Source organism: Zymoseptoria tritici, chromosome 5, assembly GCF_000219625.1.
Source record: "Zymoseptoria tritici IPO323 chromosome 5, whole genome shotgun sequence".
In the NCBI taxonomy this organism is placed as follows: Eukaryota; Fungi; Ascomycota; class Dothideomycetes; order Mycosphaerellales; family Mycosphaerellaceae; genus Zymoseptoria; species Zymoseptoria tritici.
Window position 1 is genome coordinate 2,083,252 of NC_018214.1, and position 18,130 is coordinate 2,101,381.

The 18,130-nt window shown below is 54.5% G+C and overlaps 4 protein-coding genes and 1 pseudogene across 4 annotated transcripts, besides 1 other annotated feature; 3 read left to right on the forward strand and 2 right to left on the reverse strand.

Moving 5' to 3' along the window:
• Positions 1-2,735: 2,735 nt before the first annotated feature.
• On the forward strand, positions 2,736-3,845 carry CYP-31.2 (annotated as a pseudogene; the record flags this gene model as incomplete).
• Positions 2,736-3,845: a sequence feature (putative putative P450 monooxygenase).
• A 1,286-nt stretch (positions 3,846-5,131) lies between these two features.
• MYCGRDRAFT_17293 (uncharacterized protein) lies at positions 5,132-5,866 on the reverse strand (the record flags this gene model as incomplete). The annotated part of the gene is made up of 2 exons (XM_003852455.1): positions 5,132-5,620; positions 5,675-5,866. Coding segments are annotated over 2 exons (681 nt in total), but the record flags the coding sequence as incomplete, so codon positions are not given.
• A 5,005-nt stretch (positions 5,867-10,871) lies between these two features.
• On the reverse strand, positions 10,872-12,213 carry MYCGRDRAFT_93433 (uncharacterized protein; the record flags this gene model as incomplete). Its single annotated transcript, XM_003852454.1, has 2 exons — positions 10,872-11,043; positions 11,108-12,213. 2 exons carry the CDS (start codon positions 12,211-12,213, stop codon positions 10,872-10,874), a joined length of 1,278 nt encoding a protein of 425 aa, XP_003852502.1.
• Positions 12,214-13,014: 801 nt separating this feature from the next.
• On the forward strand, positions 13,015-14,097 carry MYCGRDRAFT_86219 (uncharacterized protein; the record flags this gene model as incomplete). Its single annotated transcript, XM_003852264.1, has 3 exons — positions 13,015-13,404; positions 13,534-13,913; positions 13,983-14,097. 3 exons carry the CDS (start codon positions 13,015-13,017, stop codon positions 14,095-14,097), a joined length of 885 nt encoding a protein of 294 aa, XP_003852312.1.
• Positions 14,098-15,119: 1,022 nt separating this feature from the next.
• Positions 15,120-17,829, forward strand: MgBGL11 (putative beta-glucosidase; the record flags this gene model as incomplete). The annotated part of the gene is made up of 3 exons (XM_003852265.1): positions 15,120-15,411; positions 15,471-15,964; positions 16,021-17,829. The coding sequence occupies 3 exons, from the start codon at positions 15,120-15,122 to the stop codon at positions 17,827-17,829; spliced, it is 2,595 nt and encodes an 864-aa protein (XP_003852313.1).
• Positions 17,830-18,130: the final 301 nt, after the last annotated feature.

Sequence of the window (18,130 nt, forward strand, 5' to 3'; positions counted from 1 at the left end):
TTAACCCTCCTTAGCATTGAACTAATTACTTCCTCGATAATATCGCGTGAAATAAGCTTCTACGCGCAGCTCGTAGACCTTCTTTTCTAAGTGCCACTACACGTGTTTAATCGGGTTTATATCCGGGCTGTAAGGTAGCTAGCTAATATGCAGCTAGACCGTGTTATCGCTTATCTACTGCGTTGTAAGATGCGCAGTGTGCACCGGTACGTTGTCCTGTTAAAAGCACTAACCCTCGTAATATAGAAGGAGTCCTTCTTCAAGAGTCTTATAGTAAGAACGTGCTAAATACCCTCCGCGTAGACTATCGGCATTACGCTCTATTATTACAAGGTGTGTGTCCTCGATTTCTATGCTAATTATGCCCTAAACTATTACGGAGCCTTGCTTGCCCTTTAGATATGTTGTAATGCGTTGTTTAGTCTACTTCTCGTATAGGTATCCGAATGCCTAAGCCGTCTCTTTGCCGGTGCCTTTCTCGACTGAACACTCGTCTAAAAACAGCTACCGTAACTAGTCTATGTTACGGTGTGCATACGCCTAAGCGAGCCGGATTCGAGCATGTTTATCTATAAGCTCCGGACGCTTCTTACAACGCTAGTTTATTAAGCCGTGGTTACTTAGAATCGCTCGAAGAATCTACGCGCTAAGATTCGAGCTATAGCCGTCGCGTAGCTGCGCATACGTAAATTTCGGGTCTTTTCTCGCGATTCGAACGACGAGTCTCGCGTCGCGTGCGGTATAGGTTCGAGGGCGGCCGGTGCGTAGTTTGTTATCGAGGGATTGTCGTTGTGCGATACGCGTTAAACAGTCCCTTACAGTCGTATATAGAAGCTATTCGAGCGTCGCGATCTCGGCGTTAGTCTAGCCAGCCGCATGTCGTCCCCACAGCCTTCCCTTTTGGTTAGGTGTTAGTTTAGTATTAATTACACGATTGTGTGCAATTAGGGCCAGAGGGGTGCGTAGTGTAGCCATCAAGAGCGTGTGGAAGAATGGTGTTGAAAAACGCGATCACGAAGTTCGCGCGCCAAGGCGTAGATTTAGTGCCTAGTACTGTACTTACTCGCGATGCGAAGACTTTGAACCCGACGTCAGACAACCACGACAGCAACAACAGCAACAGCAACAGCAACAACAGCAACAGCAACAGCAACACCACCGTCACACCACCACCACAATGACACCTGCACCACGACGACAACACACCAGCACACCATTAATGCTGCCTGCATGGCCGAGTGACGAGTGAAGCCTCCACACCGTAACGCTCTTCCCAAACCATCGAGAGCGGTGACCGAGTCATATACCAAGTTGCATCCTTGCAGCACTGCCGTTGCGGTGTGCGTTCCAAAATGCCGTACATGCTTCTTCTATCATCTTGGACCGAGATCAGGTCTGGATCTGGAGAGCAGAGCGGGAGTGAACTCGTCGCAAGAAAAGTCTTCTCTCGATGCCTGAGGCAGAAATGCCTAGTCATATTCGATGTCGCGACAAACAACAAACAACGATGTGCTGAGCAAACAGTCAATCCCACTCAGCAGTCTCAATCGCGAGCTGCTCATTCAACCTGAGTACGTGCCTCTCGCGACCAAGCTGCACCAAGCATGGAGATCTCGCTTCGCGAAGAGCTTCTGAGGTCGCAGTAATTCGCTTCGGAGAGCTGCGTTGGCTTGGATCTTGCACCTCGTTCGACAAGGCATGTGCTGCGCCGTCAAACCTGGTCTTGCTCGGGCTCTGCGCGAGAGAATGTTCAATCAAGCAGGCCTTGATCACTCGATCAGCTTGAGGTGGCAGTCTGAGCATGTCTCTTGAAGAAGATAGCGGCGATGAGAGCTTGTAGTACGACGTCTGTCGAACAGCTGCAATCACGTCGTCCATTGCAGCGTGTCAAAATCGGCCGTTGAGTATACATCCTTACGAGAAGCCCACCCGCTTCTTGCCAACATCCCTGCCGCCAAGGAGACGCTTCAAGCTTGCATTGACTGTTGCCTACGAAGGCTACACCTAAATGGGCATCATCTGCACAGCGCTCCTCCGCATTGCAAAGCCTGGGGGCACGATATGTGGCTGATAATGCACCTCATTCTTCGCCTCCTCCTCTATCTTGCCGTGTTCCTCGCTGCGTTGATAGCAAATGTGGTTGCGACAAGAATCATACGCATCCCCAACCAAACGATCCCGGGCGTGCCATAGGTCGGATTGAAAGACAGGAAGATTTTTCCGGGGCTCCGAGCATGCCTTGGAGAGCTGGGTGCCGGCCGGGCAGCGATTGAAGAAGGCTGGCAAAAGGCAAGCTGGGCATTACCTCTCAAGTACATCCTCCTGACCATGATCAGTATGGCAAGCGCGGCCGGCCGTTCATGCTGCCGGGACTCGAATGGAGTACTGTTGTACTGCCTCCACATCTTGCCGACTGGATGCTACGGCAATCTGACTCCGTGCTGAGCGACGTCACGCCGATGAGCGATGCGATCGGCGCGAAATACCTCGGTCATGGTGAGTGGCAGCGTCGACGGTTGGGGGTCAGTAGGCTCCGGGGGAGGCTTGTTTGTGGTCATTGCAGATTGATCTGGTCAATACGTTTATACTGACATGTTTGTTTCTTCAGGCCCGGGAGAGGCATCTGTTCTCGATTTTACCGTCCTACGTCGGGGCACTCACGTCACACCGCGAAGCTGGTCAGACAGGTCCAGGATGAGATTGATGTAGCCTTCGATGCGTATTTGAACACTAACACCGAGGGACAGTGGAAGGAAGTCAAGATCAAGCCAGTGATTGAAAGCGTGGTCTTCAACACGACCAACCGCATCTTCGTCGGACTACCACTCTGTCGAAGCGAGCGCTTCAAGAAGGCGATAAACAGATGGACCATGGCTCTCGGCATCGGTCTTTTGTTCTGCAGGTATCTCATTCCCGGCCCGATGAGACCTCTCATCACGCCTGTCATTGCCGCTCCAGCAAACTTCTTTATTTGGCGGGCTGTGTCCTATCTGACGCCCACCATCAAAGACCGCATTCTCGAGAAGAACCTCTGCCGCGCATCGACGAAGACATCGTGCAATAGTCAACCGAATGACATGGTGCAATGGATCGTCGATCACAATGCACAGAAGGCTGATCCGGCGGAACTCAAGCCATCAAATATCGCTGGCTAAATCATCCTTCTGAATCTGTTCGCCTTTGGGACGACTACCATGATCGGTACCGTGGCCCTCATCGACATACTATCGTACAAAAACGCTCCGACATTGTTAGCAGAGCTCCGAGAGGAGGCAGACCGGGTCCTGCCGCTGCTTGAACATGATAGCACAGCAATTCGTCAATGACCAAGCTGGATTCTGTCATTCGAGAGACTTTACGTCTGCATCCTCTGAACGCGCAAGGAATGGTTCGCGAGGTTGTGGCGATCGGCGGTCCTGAGACGCCGGATGGCCTGCTGCTTCCCCAAGGAACTCATATCTCCCTCCTGACGAGTACTATGCACAGTGATCCAGATGTCTCAGGCGGAGATACGGCTGAGTATGATCCGCTGCGCTTCTACAAGCAAGGACTTGGAGGGGGACAGACTGCAGCTGTTCAGGTCAGTGAAGGGTATTTGTCGTTTGGGCTGGGCGAACATGCGTGTCCGGGGTCAGTACTACTGACGCTGCAGCAGCTATATGTCTTTTGCTGACGACATTCCATATGCCAGGAGATTCTTCGCAGTGAACGTCATAAAGCTCATGCTCGCACATTTGCTGGTGCGGTACGATATAGAACCATTTGCTGAGCGACCCGGGTTCACAGCATTGGCAGGGGCTATGATACCGAAGGCCAAGACGAAGGTCAAGATGCGGAAACGTAGCGTGATTGTGTAGCAGCGCTGTATCCGGCGTACGAGGTCGGCAATCATGCTGTACGATTGTATTGGATTGGCGTCTCTACCATGATGACCCGGCGTATCTCGCACGATGCGACTGCAAGAGCGAGGAGGCCCATCATAGGTCAAGGTAGCGCAGAGCGTATGGACGACGATCACGGAATGACGACGGTAAGGCAACCTGCACATCTTGAGTGCTTACCTTGTCACAGCCGACCTACACAAGCGACTTTCCTCAGCCTGATAGCTCATCAGATCGACGAATGTCACTGCATACAGGCGCCTCTTCATGCGGTCAGACCGACTGCGTCCACTGTACGCAAAGGACGAATATTGCGACTCGTACTTGATAACTCGATCACCGCGCACTTCTTACTCTACCCTTCAAGAGTCACCTCAGAGCGGCAAGAAAGACCGTCTTCTGACACTCTATCATCGATGGCTACCACTGAGAATGTATACACTGGTTTCTGGATCAACCGGACCGATGGTCGCATTGCCGGCGCCACCCTCACGCTGGGTTCCACGAATGGCGTTTACTTGATTGCTTTTCTTGCTATCGTGGTCAGGATAGCTGGAGGGCACTTCTGGCAAGCCCAGCTGGAGTGAGATTGAAGTCTCACGTGCCTCTTTCGACAAGCAAAAGTCCGACACTTGATCCAGACGAAACTCTTCGACCTCGCCCATCACTAAAGATGAATCAGTTATGGTTGATGCTGCAGGAGGCCTACCACACGAAAGACGACCACGTCCATGCTAGGATCGAGCTACCATGGCATTTGGGAGACTTGCCTCAGCATGAGCTCGAATGTTTCTTATCTGTAGATTGAGGAAAAGGCGGGCGTACTGATCGTGTTCAATGTCGTCTGCGAATGACGTACCATGATGGCTGTTCATTCTATCTATTGCTTCAAAGCAACTTTCCCAACAGCGCAAAGACAAACGACAATGGTCGACAGTCCAAGACAGCGGCAATGAGCGGACCGCCGGATGGTTCCGACCTGGTCTTTGGCTACTCGAGCATGTGCCAACCTGTTGACAAATGCAGAAAGGTCGCGAAAAACGGAACTGCGTCGTCGGCGTGCAATGCGATTGCATACAAGAGCTACTTTCAACTCATTCTTTGGAAGATCTCAGCACCCCGACCCAGAAGACCAACATCACAAACACAATTACCAGAACCAACAGTCCTTCCCTTCTAATTAACGTCCCCACAACGCTCCTCATAATCTTCGTCATCACAACCTTGACCATCTCACCATGCATTGCCGCCTCATTCACCCTCGGAAACTTGACGTCCGGCGCTGGCTGTCCCAAGAACTCACACAGCGGTCCCCATCCCTCCTCCAGCTCGAAGTTGAGCAACCGCTCTGGCTGATCCGCCAACAGTCTACGGATTGAAGCGTAATGCTCCGTGTAGGTGGGCTTTGCATTCCGTCGCCACTCCACTGCGTTGCCCGCCCCGAACTGCCCTCTCATCATACCCTTCGTGACAAGAGGCGCTAGTTTCTTCACGACTGGATCGAGCTGCCCAAAGATGCTGCTAACAATGGGAAGCTCACTGGATTTGATCAGGGCCTGGTCGAAGGACGGATACCATTTGTCGACGTCCCGCTCGGTGAGAATGACTTTGGTGTCCGGGTACGCGGCGATGAGCTCGGGACCGAACATGTTGGCAGGGAAGTCGGTGATGGCTGAGACGTGGCCGAGCTGCATGTCCCAGAAGTCGGCGTTCAGATTCACGGGTTTTTTGCCGTACCACTGTTTTTGTCAGCAGCGAGGATGATGATACACAACTTGTGAGTCTGAGCCCACCTTCCCATCTATGGCCTCCATCCACAGGTCTGCGTCATTGGGATTCTCGTGCATGTCAAAGCCGTGCGAGGTTGGGTATCCTAGGATCTCCAGCGCTACTTTCATCGACGCTGTGCCGGTGCGGCCCATGCTCAGACAGAGCACTTTCATAGGAACGACCCGGTGACATTTGCGGCGGTCGATGTCGAGATCTTTGAAGACGTGTGGATGGCGAGCTTTCGTCTGGTCGGAGAAGCCGAAGAATAATTCGTAGAGACTCATTGTTGCTGAGGCGAGGTAGTTGATCGAAGGCAGAAAACAGAACCAGAAGACAAGACTACTGTGCCTCTTTCTCGCTCGGTTGCACATGTACAACCACACCAGGCAGGATCGCAAGCTCTCAAACCTGCTGCTCTTGCAGGTGGTCGGCGAAGGATTCTCGCTACGGATCCCACGAGGCACATCGCCTCGCGACTAGAAGAAGATCCGCGTTTGTATCTGTTGAGGCTCAAGCACTCTGCAAGGCCACATGGGAGGTTCTTGGAAGGATTTGCTGCGCCGACGGGAAAGACGTAGAAGAGATGTTTGGAACCACTCCATATCCGTGCCTCAGGGACCGATCACACAGCGATCGGTATTGATCAGGTAAGACAGCGGGCGAAGTGTCTGGAAGACTGAGAGGACGTTATCAGAAAAATCAACATTCGTATAGCCCTGCCTCTCGATCCGATTCGACGTTCGCTGCAGAAAATCTGCTAAGTCCTACCATCAAGACATGTCTCTTCGTCCTTGCGACTTACATGACTGCCAGTCCAACCAGCACGGCACCCATCACGATCCAATTGCTGCCAATCACACGCTTTGGTGCCGCCGCGACGGTGACATCCGCTCCCGAGGACGAGCTGAGAGTAGCAGTCGGCGAAAAGACCTCCATTCCCGAGGCTGTCCGCGCATCCGTGTCCCCATTGAGAACGCCATTCGTAGGGATTGTCTCCTCAGCTGTGGAGCTCGCACGGTTGGTATAACTCGCAAGGTGTGTGCTTGCATCGGCCGGCGGGCTTGCGGTGATTGTGGCAATCTCACCCTCAGCTAGACTCGATGCATCAATGGAGTTGGTCGCTTGCACGGAGAAGATAGTCGTAGTCGTTCGAAGGTTCGACGTCACCACCGAGGCCTGTTGATAGATGGTGAAAGTACCGGTAGTAGTACCAGGTGTATGTAAAAGTGTAGTAGACGGTGCGAGTGACTGCCACTTCGCGGGTAGTGGTGGTAGGGACTGCTCGTGAGATGGTGCTGGCGACACCGTTTTCGACACGTGCGGTGCAAGACCGGTCGGTACAGCAGAAGATGTCTTTGGGCCTTTCGTCGAATGCGTAGCAGTTGTTCCCGGCTTGGCAGAATTTTCGACGACCGTCTGAGGAGACTGGCAATGTTGCCAGCAGGTGGCACGACTCGCGCCATAGCAGAACAGCTACCTACAGCCGTCGCAGCATTGTGTGCCCTATGGAACACAACCTCCGCCTTCACAACACTGGGTAAATGGAGTCTCGCAATATGGGCCTAGAAAGTGTCAGCGCAGACCTCCCTGATTGCGAAGGCTCACATCGTACCACCGCTGCAGCAAGTGGCTCCATCTGGCGCACATCCACCACGACAGCATTTCTGGCGGTCTTGTCAGCGTCGAACTTCGCTCAGGACGATGCATATCATCATTACCTCGCCAACGTCGCAAGCTCTCACACCAGCCGACGCATCACAACAAGTCTGACCAGCCGCGACACAAGAAGCTGAATACTGGCAACGGCCTGCTCCAGAACCATCAGGACAGCAAATACTCCATCCTGCCACACTGAGTCAGCGGAGCCTCTTGCTTCGGACAGAATTGCACGTACTGCTGCAATATCCATAGCCCACTTGGCACTGCTGGCGTTTGTCCAGGCCCGTGAATAGTAAAGCAGACGGATCGAAGCCGGAGCTCAGCCCGCCATTGAGCAATTCCTGGCTTGTGTTGCTAATGTGGGCAATGTACCCTTCGTAGATTGCGTTCGGCTCCGTGGAGCATACGACCAGAGCGACCAGTGCAAACCGCGAAAAGGCCAACGAGGTAACCATGCTGTAAGCAGGAATCTTTCGCACACAGCGAGCAAGACCGGAAACCGCCAGCAATCAGCATGCCTCTTATATACCTTCCGCATCGCCAAGCGTGGCAGGCAGCGATCTGATCATCGTGTCAGTGTCCCCGGACGCAAGGCTGAAAGGACAGATAAGCATTGGTCGGTCGCATTCGGAAGTGCTACCGTGGCGGACGTTCTCTCCCGCATACAGTGGTACCAAGACAAGCGCGAGGGCAAAGTCCAATCACTCCACGGTACATGATACTTCCTCGCGTGGCCTGATCTTTTTGCTTCTCCAGACTCAAGAAAGAGGCTTGCTGCGGCCTCACTTCTTACACCGCTTGTCGCTCTGGTTGGACGTAAGAAGTGAGCGCAAATGTAAATGTGACCATGGAATGCTTCCTGGTAGCAGAATGAGCGGTGGGCCCTCGAAGTCCATACCCTAAGATTTTCCGGATGCCAGTGTAGTAGTGAGCCTGTATGGCGGCTTGATGTCTTCCATTGTGATCCTGGCTCATGCGACAAGCCATTCTGCAGCGCAAACCGAAGAAGTCCAAGACCTCGTCTCCGGATGCTGTGGCAAGATCCAAGAGTTCCCGGCGAGTGGATTAGGAAGACAGAGGTCCACGGCATCGATCGACGGCACTCCTCCACCATCTCGAACCTCCCACGACAACCCTACCCAGCAAAACACTTCTCCTTCAACCACTTCGACAACCACACACACCACCCATCCACCCTCCGAAACCCCTCCGCCGCCCAAATCGTCGCAAAAGTCATCACAAGATACGCCGGAACAAATGGCCAAAACCTCCCCTCGAGCTTCCCAAAGTACATCCTCGTCCACTTCAACATCGCCCTCTCCCACAATATCCATCTCACAGTGATATGCATCGCATAAATCCCAAAACTCAGTTCCCCCATGAATTGCGCAAAGCTGGACTCGAAAGGCCGCCGGAGGAGAGGGGAGGATTCGAGAGAGTAGATGCACAGGATGGAGCCGAGGGAGGTGGGCCAGTGTTGAAGGGCGGGGTGGGTGTAGGTTGGTGGCACGGTGTGGGCGATGAGGTTGAAGGGAAAGGGGGATTTTGAGTCGATGAAGGTAGGGCCGGCGGTGAGGATGTAGAGGGAGATGAAGAAGAGGAGGATTGAGGGGATTTGGTGGATAATTTGGCGGGCAAGGGTGGGTTGTGGGGTGTTGGGGGAGTTGCGAGAGGTTTTAGATAAGTGGGCGAGCCAGGTTTGCCAGCGAGAGGGCCGTGGAGTGATTTGTGGCTCTTCGATAGTGAAGGAGTCGGATCTCGTTGTGTCATCGTCGTCGGCGTATGGCGTGTCCTTTCCTTCCTCGTCCTTCTCATTCGACTCCTCTTCAATCACAGCCAGCGGCGTGGCCTCTGACACAGCCGTCGACCTGACTCTACTCACGTCCGTTGGTAAAATCGCCACCTTACTCTCCTGCGCCGCCCTCCACTGTCTCCGGTCCGCCAACCACATCCCCGCCAGGAACAGTCCGCCATACATCGTCTGCCACCAAAAGCACGCCGCCATTCCCACCCACATCGTCAACGTCCTCGCCCACGGCTTCATCTTACACACCGCGGCACAAAACGCAAACACAATCATGCTCCCCTGGAACTCCACCGGTATGGTCCAAAGCTGCGCCGCATAATACGACCTCGTTCCGTCTTTTCCCTTTCGATACCACGACACAACATATACGAACGGATTGCTCGCATACGCCGTGTCCTTGACCCAAAACCACAAATTCCCCAAAAACGTCGGCTGCGGCACAACCGTATCTCTTTCGCCCGGAATATATATTCCCAACCCACTCGCAATCACCAGCATCCCCACAAACGTCGCAAACGCCGTGGGCAAGTACAGTCGAATATACCTCCTAAACACCGACGAGGCCAACGAATCATACGCCTTGCTTGTGTTCCCGCGATGCACGGCTCCAAGGATGGAGAAACTCAGCGCGAATCCAGAGATGACGAAGAAAAGGTCGACCATGGCGATGCCGTCAAAGAAGAGTTTTTGCGGCCATGCGGTGGGTTGGTAGGGTTTGTGGTTGAAGATGTGGCCATTGTACACGATCCAGGCGGCGAAGCCCCGGACGGCGTCGAGGTAGGCTGTTGGATGGAGTTCGTGGTGCGAGAGGTTGTGGGCGGGGCGGAGGCGGCGGGGGAAGATTATGGTGAGGTGGTGGAGGAGGAGGCAGAGGATGGACCAAGGTTTTGAGGCGTAGGTGAGGAGGGAGGAGAGCATGGTGAGTGTGCTCGACGGCGTGGTGTCCTGGTTGGAGGAAGATGGTTGTGATGCTCGATGATATGGGATGATGGTGTAGAATTGTCCTTTGGAGTCCCGTGAACTGCGTCACTCTCCGGCAGCCCCTTGGACCGTGGTGGTGGGGAGGTAGGGATCTGATCCGGCTCAGTGCATATCATCAGACATGCATGCTGCCTCCCTTTGAGCCTCCAACGGCGTCTCTTGGCGTGAGCGAGGGAATCATGCCTAGAAGTGACCTTTCTGCTCGGACTTCATCGAACGCCGCGCGGCTAGTGAAGTTGATGCTTTAGAACATGTTCTCTATCTCGACGGATGTCCGCAGATTGATCCGGATCCGCGTTTCAGCCTGTTCAGGCTGTTCAGGCGCGAACAGCACGCAAGGGATGAACCCGGCGGCGTAAATTCTGGCATATTCGATGGCGATTTGCGGCTCACATCATCTGACGGGGAAAGAGGTGAGGTTGTTTGGCTCAGGCAGGGGTAATGCCGGACATCCGATGTATTGCCTATATTGCGTCTGTGATCACTTCGTTCGTGGCTTTGCCTATCGCGATCTCCGGAGATGAAGAAGTGGAGCTGCTGTCTGCAGGGAGATCTGTTCGGGTCCTGCTTTGTCTACGGAATGTTTCATGTTAGAACAAAAACGCAATTGATCGACGGCTTGAAGTCTGGGTCGTGGGTTTCGACATTCTCACAAGTACGCTCAGGAGTCTGTACTATCCGCACGACGACCAACGTGGCCATACTCTATACACACATCGCGCTCTCTTTCTCTGGACCATCGGCATCTTTCAGCTTCCCTTCTCCATCTACATCTACCGAATCTTGTTCCCTCCATTCGGCAACTTCGCCCTGAAAACCACATACGGCGGCTTCCTGCGATCGACCAATGGCAGACCTTGGCCGGGATAAATGGCGTTGAGGTAGTTCAGCTGGTTGACCGTGAAGTACAGATATCCGTCTTTTGCGATGGACATCGTGTCGACCCTGCATCACAAGTCAGTACGCTTTCCAGTGGCACATGTACAGGAAAAATCAAGGATTCACTCACCAATTAATCCTCGGATCCCGCACAAATGTCGTCGCAAATCCGGTAAGTGGGTTATACATGGAGATTCCATTCTGCTCGACATTGCCATTGTACACGATACCGTTGCTGTCGCTCTCCAGACCATCAGAGATACCCTTCTCGCCCAAGTTCTTCACCAGACTCTGTGCGTTGTCAACGCTGTTGTTGCCTCTCAGCGCACTGGTAGGAAGGGAGTACAAGAATCGTCCTCCGATGACGGAGAAATACAGCGTGTTGTAATCCGGAGAGATGGCGATACCGTCCGAGCCGAAGGTGATGTAACTCGGGTCCAGCGCGGCGACGGCGCCGGCGGTTTGGTACATTGGATCACCCCACACCCAGGGGAGAGTCTTCGGGATAGGGAAGGTTTCCTTCAAGGGGTAACGCTGGCCTTTGCCAGTTCCGAGGTCGACGAAGACGAGGGCGTTTTCACCTTCGGGACTGGAGTCGGTGAGGTAGGCGACGCCCTTGCCCGAAGAGCCGGAAAGGTTCGGGTTGCGGTCGATGCGGAGGTCGTTGAGGTAGGAGAGAGGCTTGACGGAGTCGGACTGGAGAACGATGGTTTGGATGATGGTATCGGTTGTCAAGTCGATGTTCACGAGTTTGGGACCGCCGGGAATGGTGGCGGGGAGGATGGGGTTGACTGGGTTGGAGAGATCTTGTACGCGGCCGGTGTCGAGGATCCAGAGGGTGTCTTTGCTGTCGATGATGACGGATTGTACGCCGAGGAGGTGGTTGGCGTCACCTTTTGTTGCAGGTGGGAGGGAGAGACGGTTGACGGCTCCACCGGGAGATTGGTTGTAGGAGGAGTTTGGATAAGCGGCCTCGGTATTCATGGAGGTGAGCTCGGCGACCTGGAATTTGGGGATGAGGCCATTGTAGGCGTTGTTGATGTCCAGGCCGGCGGGAAAGCAGGAGAACTTGCGGCCAGAGGCAGAGACTGCGATACCGGTTGGCCATTGTCCAGTAAAGAGATGGACGACCTCGAGCGATGGACCAGCAACGCCAGGATCGGTGCGAATGGATTGAGCGGTGCTTTGATCAACAACAGATAGGCCGAGAAGGGCCAATGCTTTGAGGGACATCATCTTGGGCGATACGAGAGTGGATGTGCTGCGTTCTCTTGCGGTGAGAAATTCCGGAATATCGAAAGGTGCTGCACTCTTGGTCGACTAAAGTATACTCACCCAAGACCTCGGTGCGGTTAAGCTTGGCTGTCACATGGACGGATCGACAAGTCTAGTTTTTCTTATATACGTAGAGATCTTCATGCTCTAGCGTAGAGTTTCAATAGCTGGGGCAGTTGGGGGCGGGACTTTGTGCTAAAAGCGAGAGATCGTAGATGGAGGTGCGGGGAACGAGTTCAAGTACAAGCGCTTGACATCCAGTGATTCGCAATGTCGAGCATTGTTGATGATGCTTCACTGACGACAGGGCCATGGAATGTACACCCACGGTCGAGACGATGTACGCTCGTCTTCGGCATCGAGTTCACGATTGAGATGACTTCTGCTTCCCACGGGCATCATGCAGATTTGCGACACTGGCGGATCGATGCGACTGGAACAATGTCTTCAGGAAGCGCAGGACGTGACGTTGAAATTGAAGTTGTTCGTGCACGATGAGAGAGAGAGAGAGAGAGAGAAGAAGAGGACGGAAAAGACTCCGAGAGTTTGAGGAAGCCGAACCACGACTTCTGTCCAAAACAAACACGTCCCCCGCAAAAACACTTCCACGACAACGTGTCGACCTCGCGCAATTAGAAAACATCAATCACCATCAAAACCATCAAAAGAGATCAGAGCGACCAACTCACCGACAGCGACATGACCTCCGCATAAGCCTGCAAAATCCAACATCCTCATTCACCAGGGCGGACATCCCCCACCATGACCGCCCTCGAATCCATCCTCCACAAAGGCCCCGCCGCGGGCGACCACAACGCCGGTCTCGAAGACCTCCGCCGTGCCATCCTCCTCGACGGCATCCCCTCCAACAGCGAAGGCATGTCCGAACTCCGCATCTACACCTGGCTCATCCTCCTCAACGCCCCACCCCTCCCGCACACCTCCTACGCCGACCTGGTAGCCCAAGGCGCCTCCCCCGTCTACGCCAAAATCCGCGCCGACACTCACCGCACCCTGACCACGGACCCGCTCTTCCGACGCCGCGTGACGGAAAACTCTCTCACTCGTGTACTCAATGCTGTCGCGTGGAAATTGCAGGATGCCCATGAAGCGCATGTTAATGGCTGGACTTCGCCCCGGGGTCCGCTGGGGGTGCCGAGGAGTATTGCGGGGGATGCGCCTGAGTTTGCGAGTCCGGGAAGGGGGAGTGTGACGGATGGGTCGGAGGCGGGGGAGGGGTTGGGGGCGAGGGAGACGCCAGCGCACATTGGGTATGTCCAGGGGATGAATGTTCTGGCTGCGCCGTTTTTGTATGCGAGCCACAGCGAGACGGCGGCGTATACTGCCTTTTCGACTCTCATCACGACGCAAGTCCCTGGGTACATCACCTCCAACATGGCCGGCGTGCATCGAGGCTGTGCGCTCGTCGATCAGATTCTCGCCGTGGTGGATCCGAAGCTGGCGGCGCATTTGAGCAGTAAAGGGATGACGGCGGAGATCTACGCGTTCGCGAGTGTTCTCACTTGCTGTGCGTGCACACCTCCTTTGCCGGAAGTATTGGTGCTGTGGGATTTTCTGCTGGCGTACGGAGTACATCTGAATGTTCTGGCGGTGGTGGCGCAGGTGGTGTTGATGAGGGATGGGTTGATGGGGAGTTCGACGTGAGTTTTCTGATCATATCCTCGGACGCGGTCGACATTCTGAGAGGATTGTGCTGACGAAAAGTGCAGACCAAAACCGGACTTTAAGCCGCTCCGGGCGAGAAAAGTGATTGACTACACGGTCAATTTCGCGAGAAAGGTGCCGAGGGATTTGTATGAGCAGATGTTGGTGCATGCGAAGTGAGCTATGTGCGAACTGAGCTGCGAGGAGGGTTGGCTTGGACGAGGTGTGCTTTTTACGACATGATGAGCATGGAATTGTACGAGGCATTGTACGAGTATGAACGGCGAGACGACTTGCATGGGATGGTCCGTGGGGTTGGGGCTCATTCCGAGACAAGGCGGATGTATTATGGATTGTATAATAGTAGGCGGAGTGCAAACAAAAGTTGACATGCAATAGCAGACGATTTCATGATGCGGCAGAAGCCCGGTCTCTTTGCCTCATTGCCGCCTCGTGAAATGCCCTGTTGCTTTTCCTTCCAATTGTGCGCATTGCAATGCAATGGCCGACTTGTGCGTACCTCCAAGCTATCGACTACCAATAGCTGGCGGTTCATGGGTCGGAGAAGCGACGTCGAACGGAATTCCATGCATGAAGAAGCAGGATGGAAATAGAAAGTGGATGCACTGTCCGGATTCGGCCAAACCCCATGGAGAAAATTGACAGGGGTAACTTCGTCAAGCTGCACGTGTTTTCCACGCCACCCTTGTCGAGACATTTGACGGGAACATGTTCTTCCAGATGCTGACATCCAATTTCGACATGGATAGGAAAATGCTCACGATGCCGGGACAATCCATGCCAATCGAAATTGCATCCTCTTCAAGCTGCCTTGCCTCGCCTACGCCGTCCAGCATCATGGCTGCAGAATCCATCAAGCTTTTCGTCAAAATCGAAGCAGCCTCGTCATATCGAGTGGACAACAAGAGACCTCGACAACAAATCCCAGCTCGGAGACGAGGGGGAGGTCGAAGTTGCCTGTCCGCAATCTCACGCCATGCACGCAAGTCCACCGTCGGCCAGAATCTGGACCATCCTCACGCTAGTCCAAAGGGAAGGATGACCCACAAACATCCTCCCTCAGCCTCACATCCTCTCCTCTTCTTCGTGCGACGACCGACACAAATCATGCCATACACACTCGTTTGATACCTTTCTCTCATTCCTTTCATACTTAATCGAACTAATTTTCCAGCGTCGCCATGCGTGCCGCTCCGTGGTTGGCGGCTGCCAGCTACATCACTCTCAGCTCTGCCCAGGACGCGACGAACGCAACCATCTCCTCGGACCCGATTGAAAAGGTTCTCAAGTCGCTCAAGCTCATTCCTGATGGACTGGTCGGAGTCGCCGCTGTGCTTCTCGCTGCGAAAGCCAACGATGCTCAGGATCAGATTCTCGGGACGCTGAAGAATCAGACGTTGAGCGATCCACGCAAATTGACGGATCCGGAGGCGTACTATTCGTATGGACAGAGTCCGGCGGTGTATCCTTCTCGTGAGTGGCGGAGCGCATTTTTATGAGGTTGTCTCACTCGTTACTGACTCGCCATTCAGCGCAAGGAACAGGCCCGGCCAACTGGTCCACCGCCTACGAAATCGCCCGCTCTCTCGTCTCGCAAATGACCGTCGAAGAGAAAGTCAACCTCACCATTCCGGCCTATGACTTCGCCGGCTGTTCTGGTTTCTCCGGCTCAGTTCCACGTCTCGGGTTTCCAGGTGTTTGCCTCAACGATGGACCCTCTGGAGTTCGAGCCGGCAACACCAACCACACCAGCGGATTTCCTGCGCAGATCGCCATTGGAGCGAGCTGGAATCGCACGCTGTCTTATTGGAGATCGAAGCAGATGGGCGTGGAGTACCGTGCAAAGGGCGTAAATGTTGCGCTGGGGCCGGTGGTGGGACCATTGGGACGGGTTGCGAAGGGTGGGAGGAATTGGGAAGGATTCACCAACGATGCATATCTGGCGGGACAGCTGGTTGGTCCGGCGGTGGAGGGACTGCAGGAGAGTGTGGTTGCTTGTGTGAAGCACTTCATCGGCAATGAACAGGTGAGATTGAGGTCCAATTCGTGAGTATGAAGCACATCAAGCTGATCAACAACAAGGAAACGCAACGAAACCCATTCCTGGCGGGATACCTGGCGGTGGCGGGCATCAACCTGAACAACTCGGTCTCGGCGAACATTGACGACCAAACGATGCACGAACTATACCTGTGGCCGTTCTACGATGCAGTCAGAGCTGGTGTGGGATCTGTCATGGCGTCGTACAATCGAGTGAACAACTCGTACGCTTCCCAGAATAGCAAGCTATTGAACGGCTTGCTGAAGACGGAGCTCGGGTTCCAAGGCTTTGTCGTCAGCGATTGGGGCGGCCAACACACCGGCGTCGCCTCTGCCAACGCAGGTTTAGACATGGTCATGCCGTACGGTATCTGGTGGGGCAATGGTCAGCTCGAGCAAGCAGCGAACAATGGCTCTGTCGATGCCTCCCGCCTCGACGACATGGCGACTCGTATCGTTGCCAGCACATCTCGCTTCGCCAACATCACCAACCCAGGCATCGCCGCAAACAACGACACCGACCCATCCAGTGAGCTCACCACCCAAGTCCTCCTCGAAGCCGCCATCGAAGGCCACGTCCTCGTCAAGAACGTCAACAACACCCTCCCCTTCAGATCCCCCTCCGTCATCTCCATCTTCGGCTACGATGCCATCTCAGGACTAAACACCTCCGCCGACGACCCCGATCTCTGGCCCAACTCCCTCGCCAACACCCAAGCCTACGCCCCTCCCGACGACCGCACTTTCGGCTACCTCGACTTTGTCCAATTCTCCGCCAGCGTCATGGGCCCTCAAGACTACATGCCCTCCATCGCCCTCAACGGAACCCTCATCTCCGGCGGCGGCTCAGGAGGTGTCACTCCCTCCTCAATCATCTCCCCTCACGAAGCCATCGTCCGCTACGCCCTCTCCCACGGCACAATCCCCTTCGCCAACTTCGTCTCCCCAAACCCCGTCGTCCTCAACCCCGGCGGCCCCTGCATCGTCCTCATCAACGCCCAATCCGTCGAGTCCGCCGACCGCCACGAATTATCCGACGACTACTCCGACACCCTCGTCACCAACGTCGCGAAACAATGCAACAACACCGTCGTCGTCATCCACAACGCCGGCATCCGCCTCGTAGACAACTGGATCGAAAACGAAAACGTCACAGCGGTAATCTACGCCCATCCCGCCGGCCAAGCCACCGGCGACGCTCTCGTCTCCATCCTCTGGGGTGAGACATCCCCTTCCGGCCGCTTACCCTACACAGTCGCGAAGAAAGAGTCCGACTACGGCGCTCTCCTCGACCCCACTTACCCCACCACCGAACACCCACAATACGCCCAATCCGACTTCGACGAAGGCGTGGTAATCGACTACCGCCACTTCCTCAAAGAAAAGATCGAACCCCGCTTCCCCTTCGGTTTCGGTCTGACGTACTCCAATTTCACCTACTCCAACCTCTCTCTCGAGCAACACCCCGAGGTCGACCGCTCGATCGTGCCGTGCGATATACCCACCAACTCCTCCTCCCCCCACCCAGAGGGAGGTCTCGACTCGCTGTACGACGTGCTGACGACCATCCGCGTCACGGTGGAGAATGTCGGCGAGGTGGAAGCGGCGGAGGTGGCGCAGTTGTACCTGAGCATTCCCGGGAGTGCGGCGGAGAAAGTGTTGAGAGGCTTTGAGAAGAAGGTGTTGCAAAAGGGGGAGAAGGCAGAGTTTACATTCGACTTGCGGAGACGGGACTTGAGTCTTTGGGACTCCGGCAAGCAGAGTTGGGTCCTGGGACAGGGCGTGTTCGGGGTAATGGTGGGCCGCAACGTGCTCGACACGGAGGGTTTGACGGGGGGATTTGAGTTGTGAGTTTGAGTGCAGTCGTGAAGAATGTAGTATGTATATTCTCCCGTTATTCTATCTATCTTGCGCGTCCAAACGATCTTTCAAGCTCAATGTGTCTGTTAACTTCTCATCCCCTGTACCAAGTAAAGATGCCATCCTACCTCCCTCTCTCTCTCTCCCTCTTACTCATCTCCCTTCAACTACTCCCCAGCGCTGCTGGACGACATCCGCCCCCTTCTCCGGCACCGCATAAACCATACTCAAAATAATCCCCCTCGCCACAACCGGAAAAACACTCGCGTCCACGTCCCTCACACACCCCGTC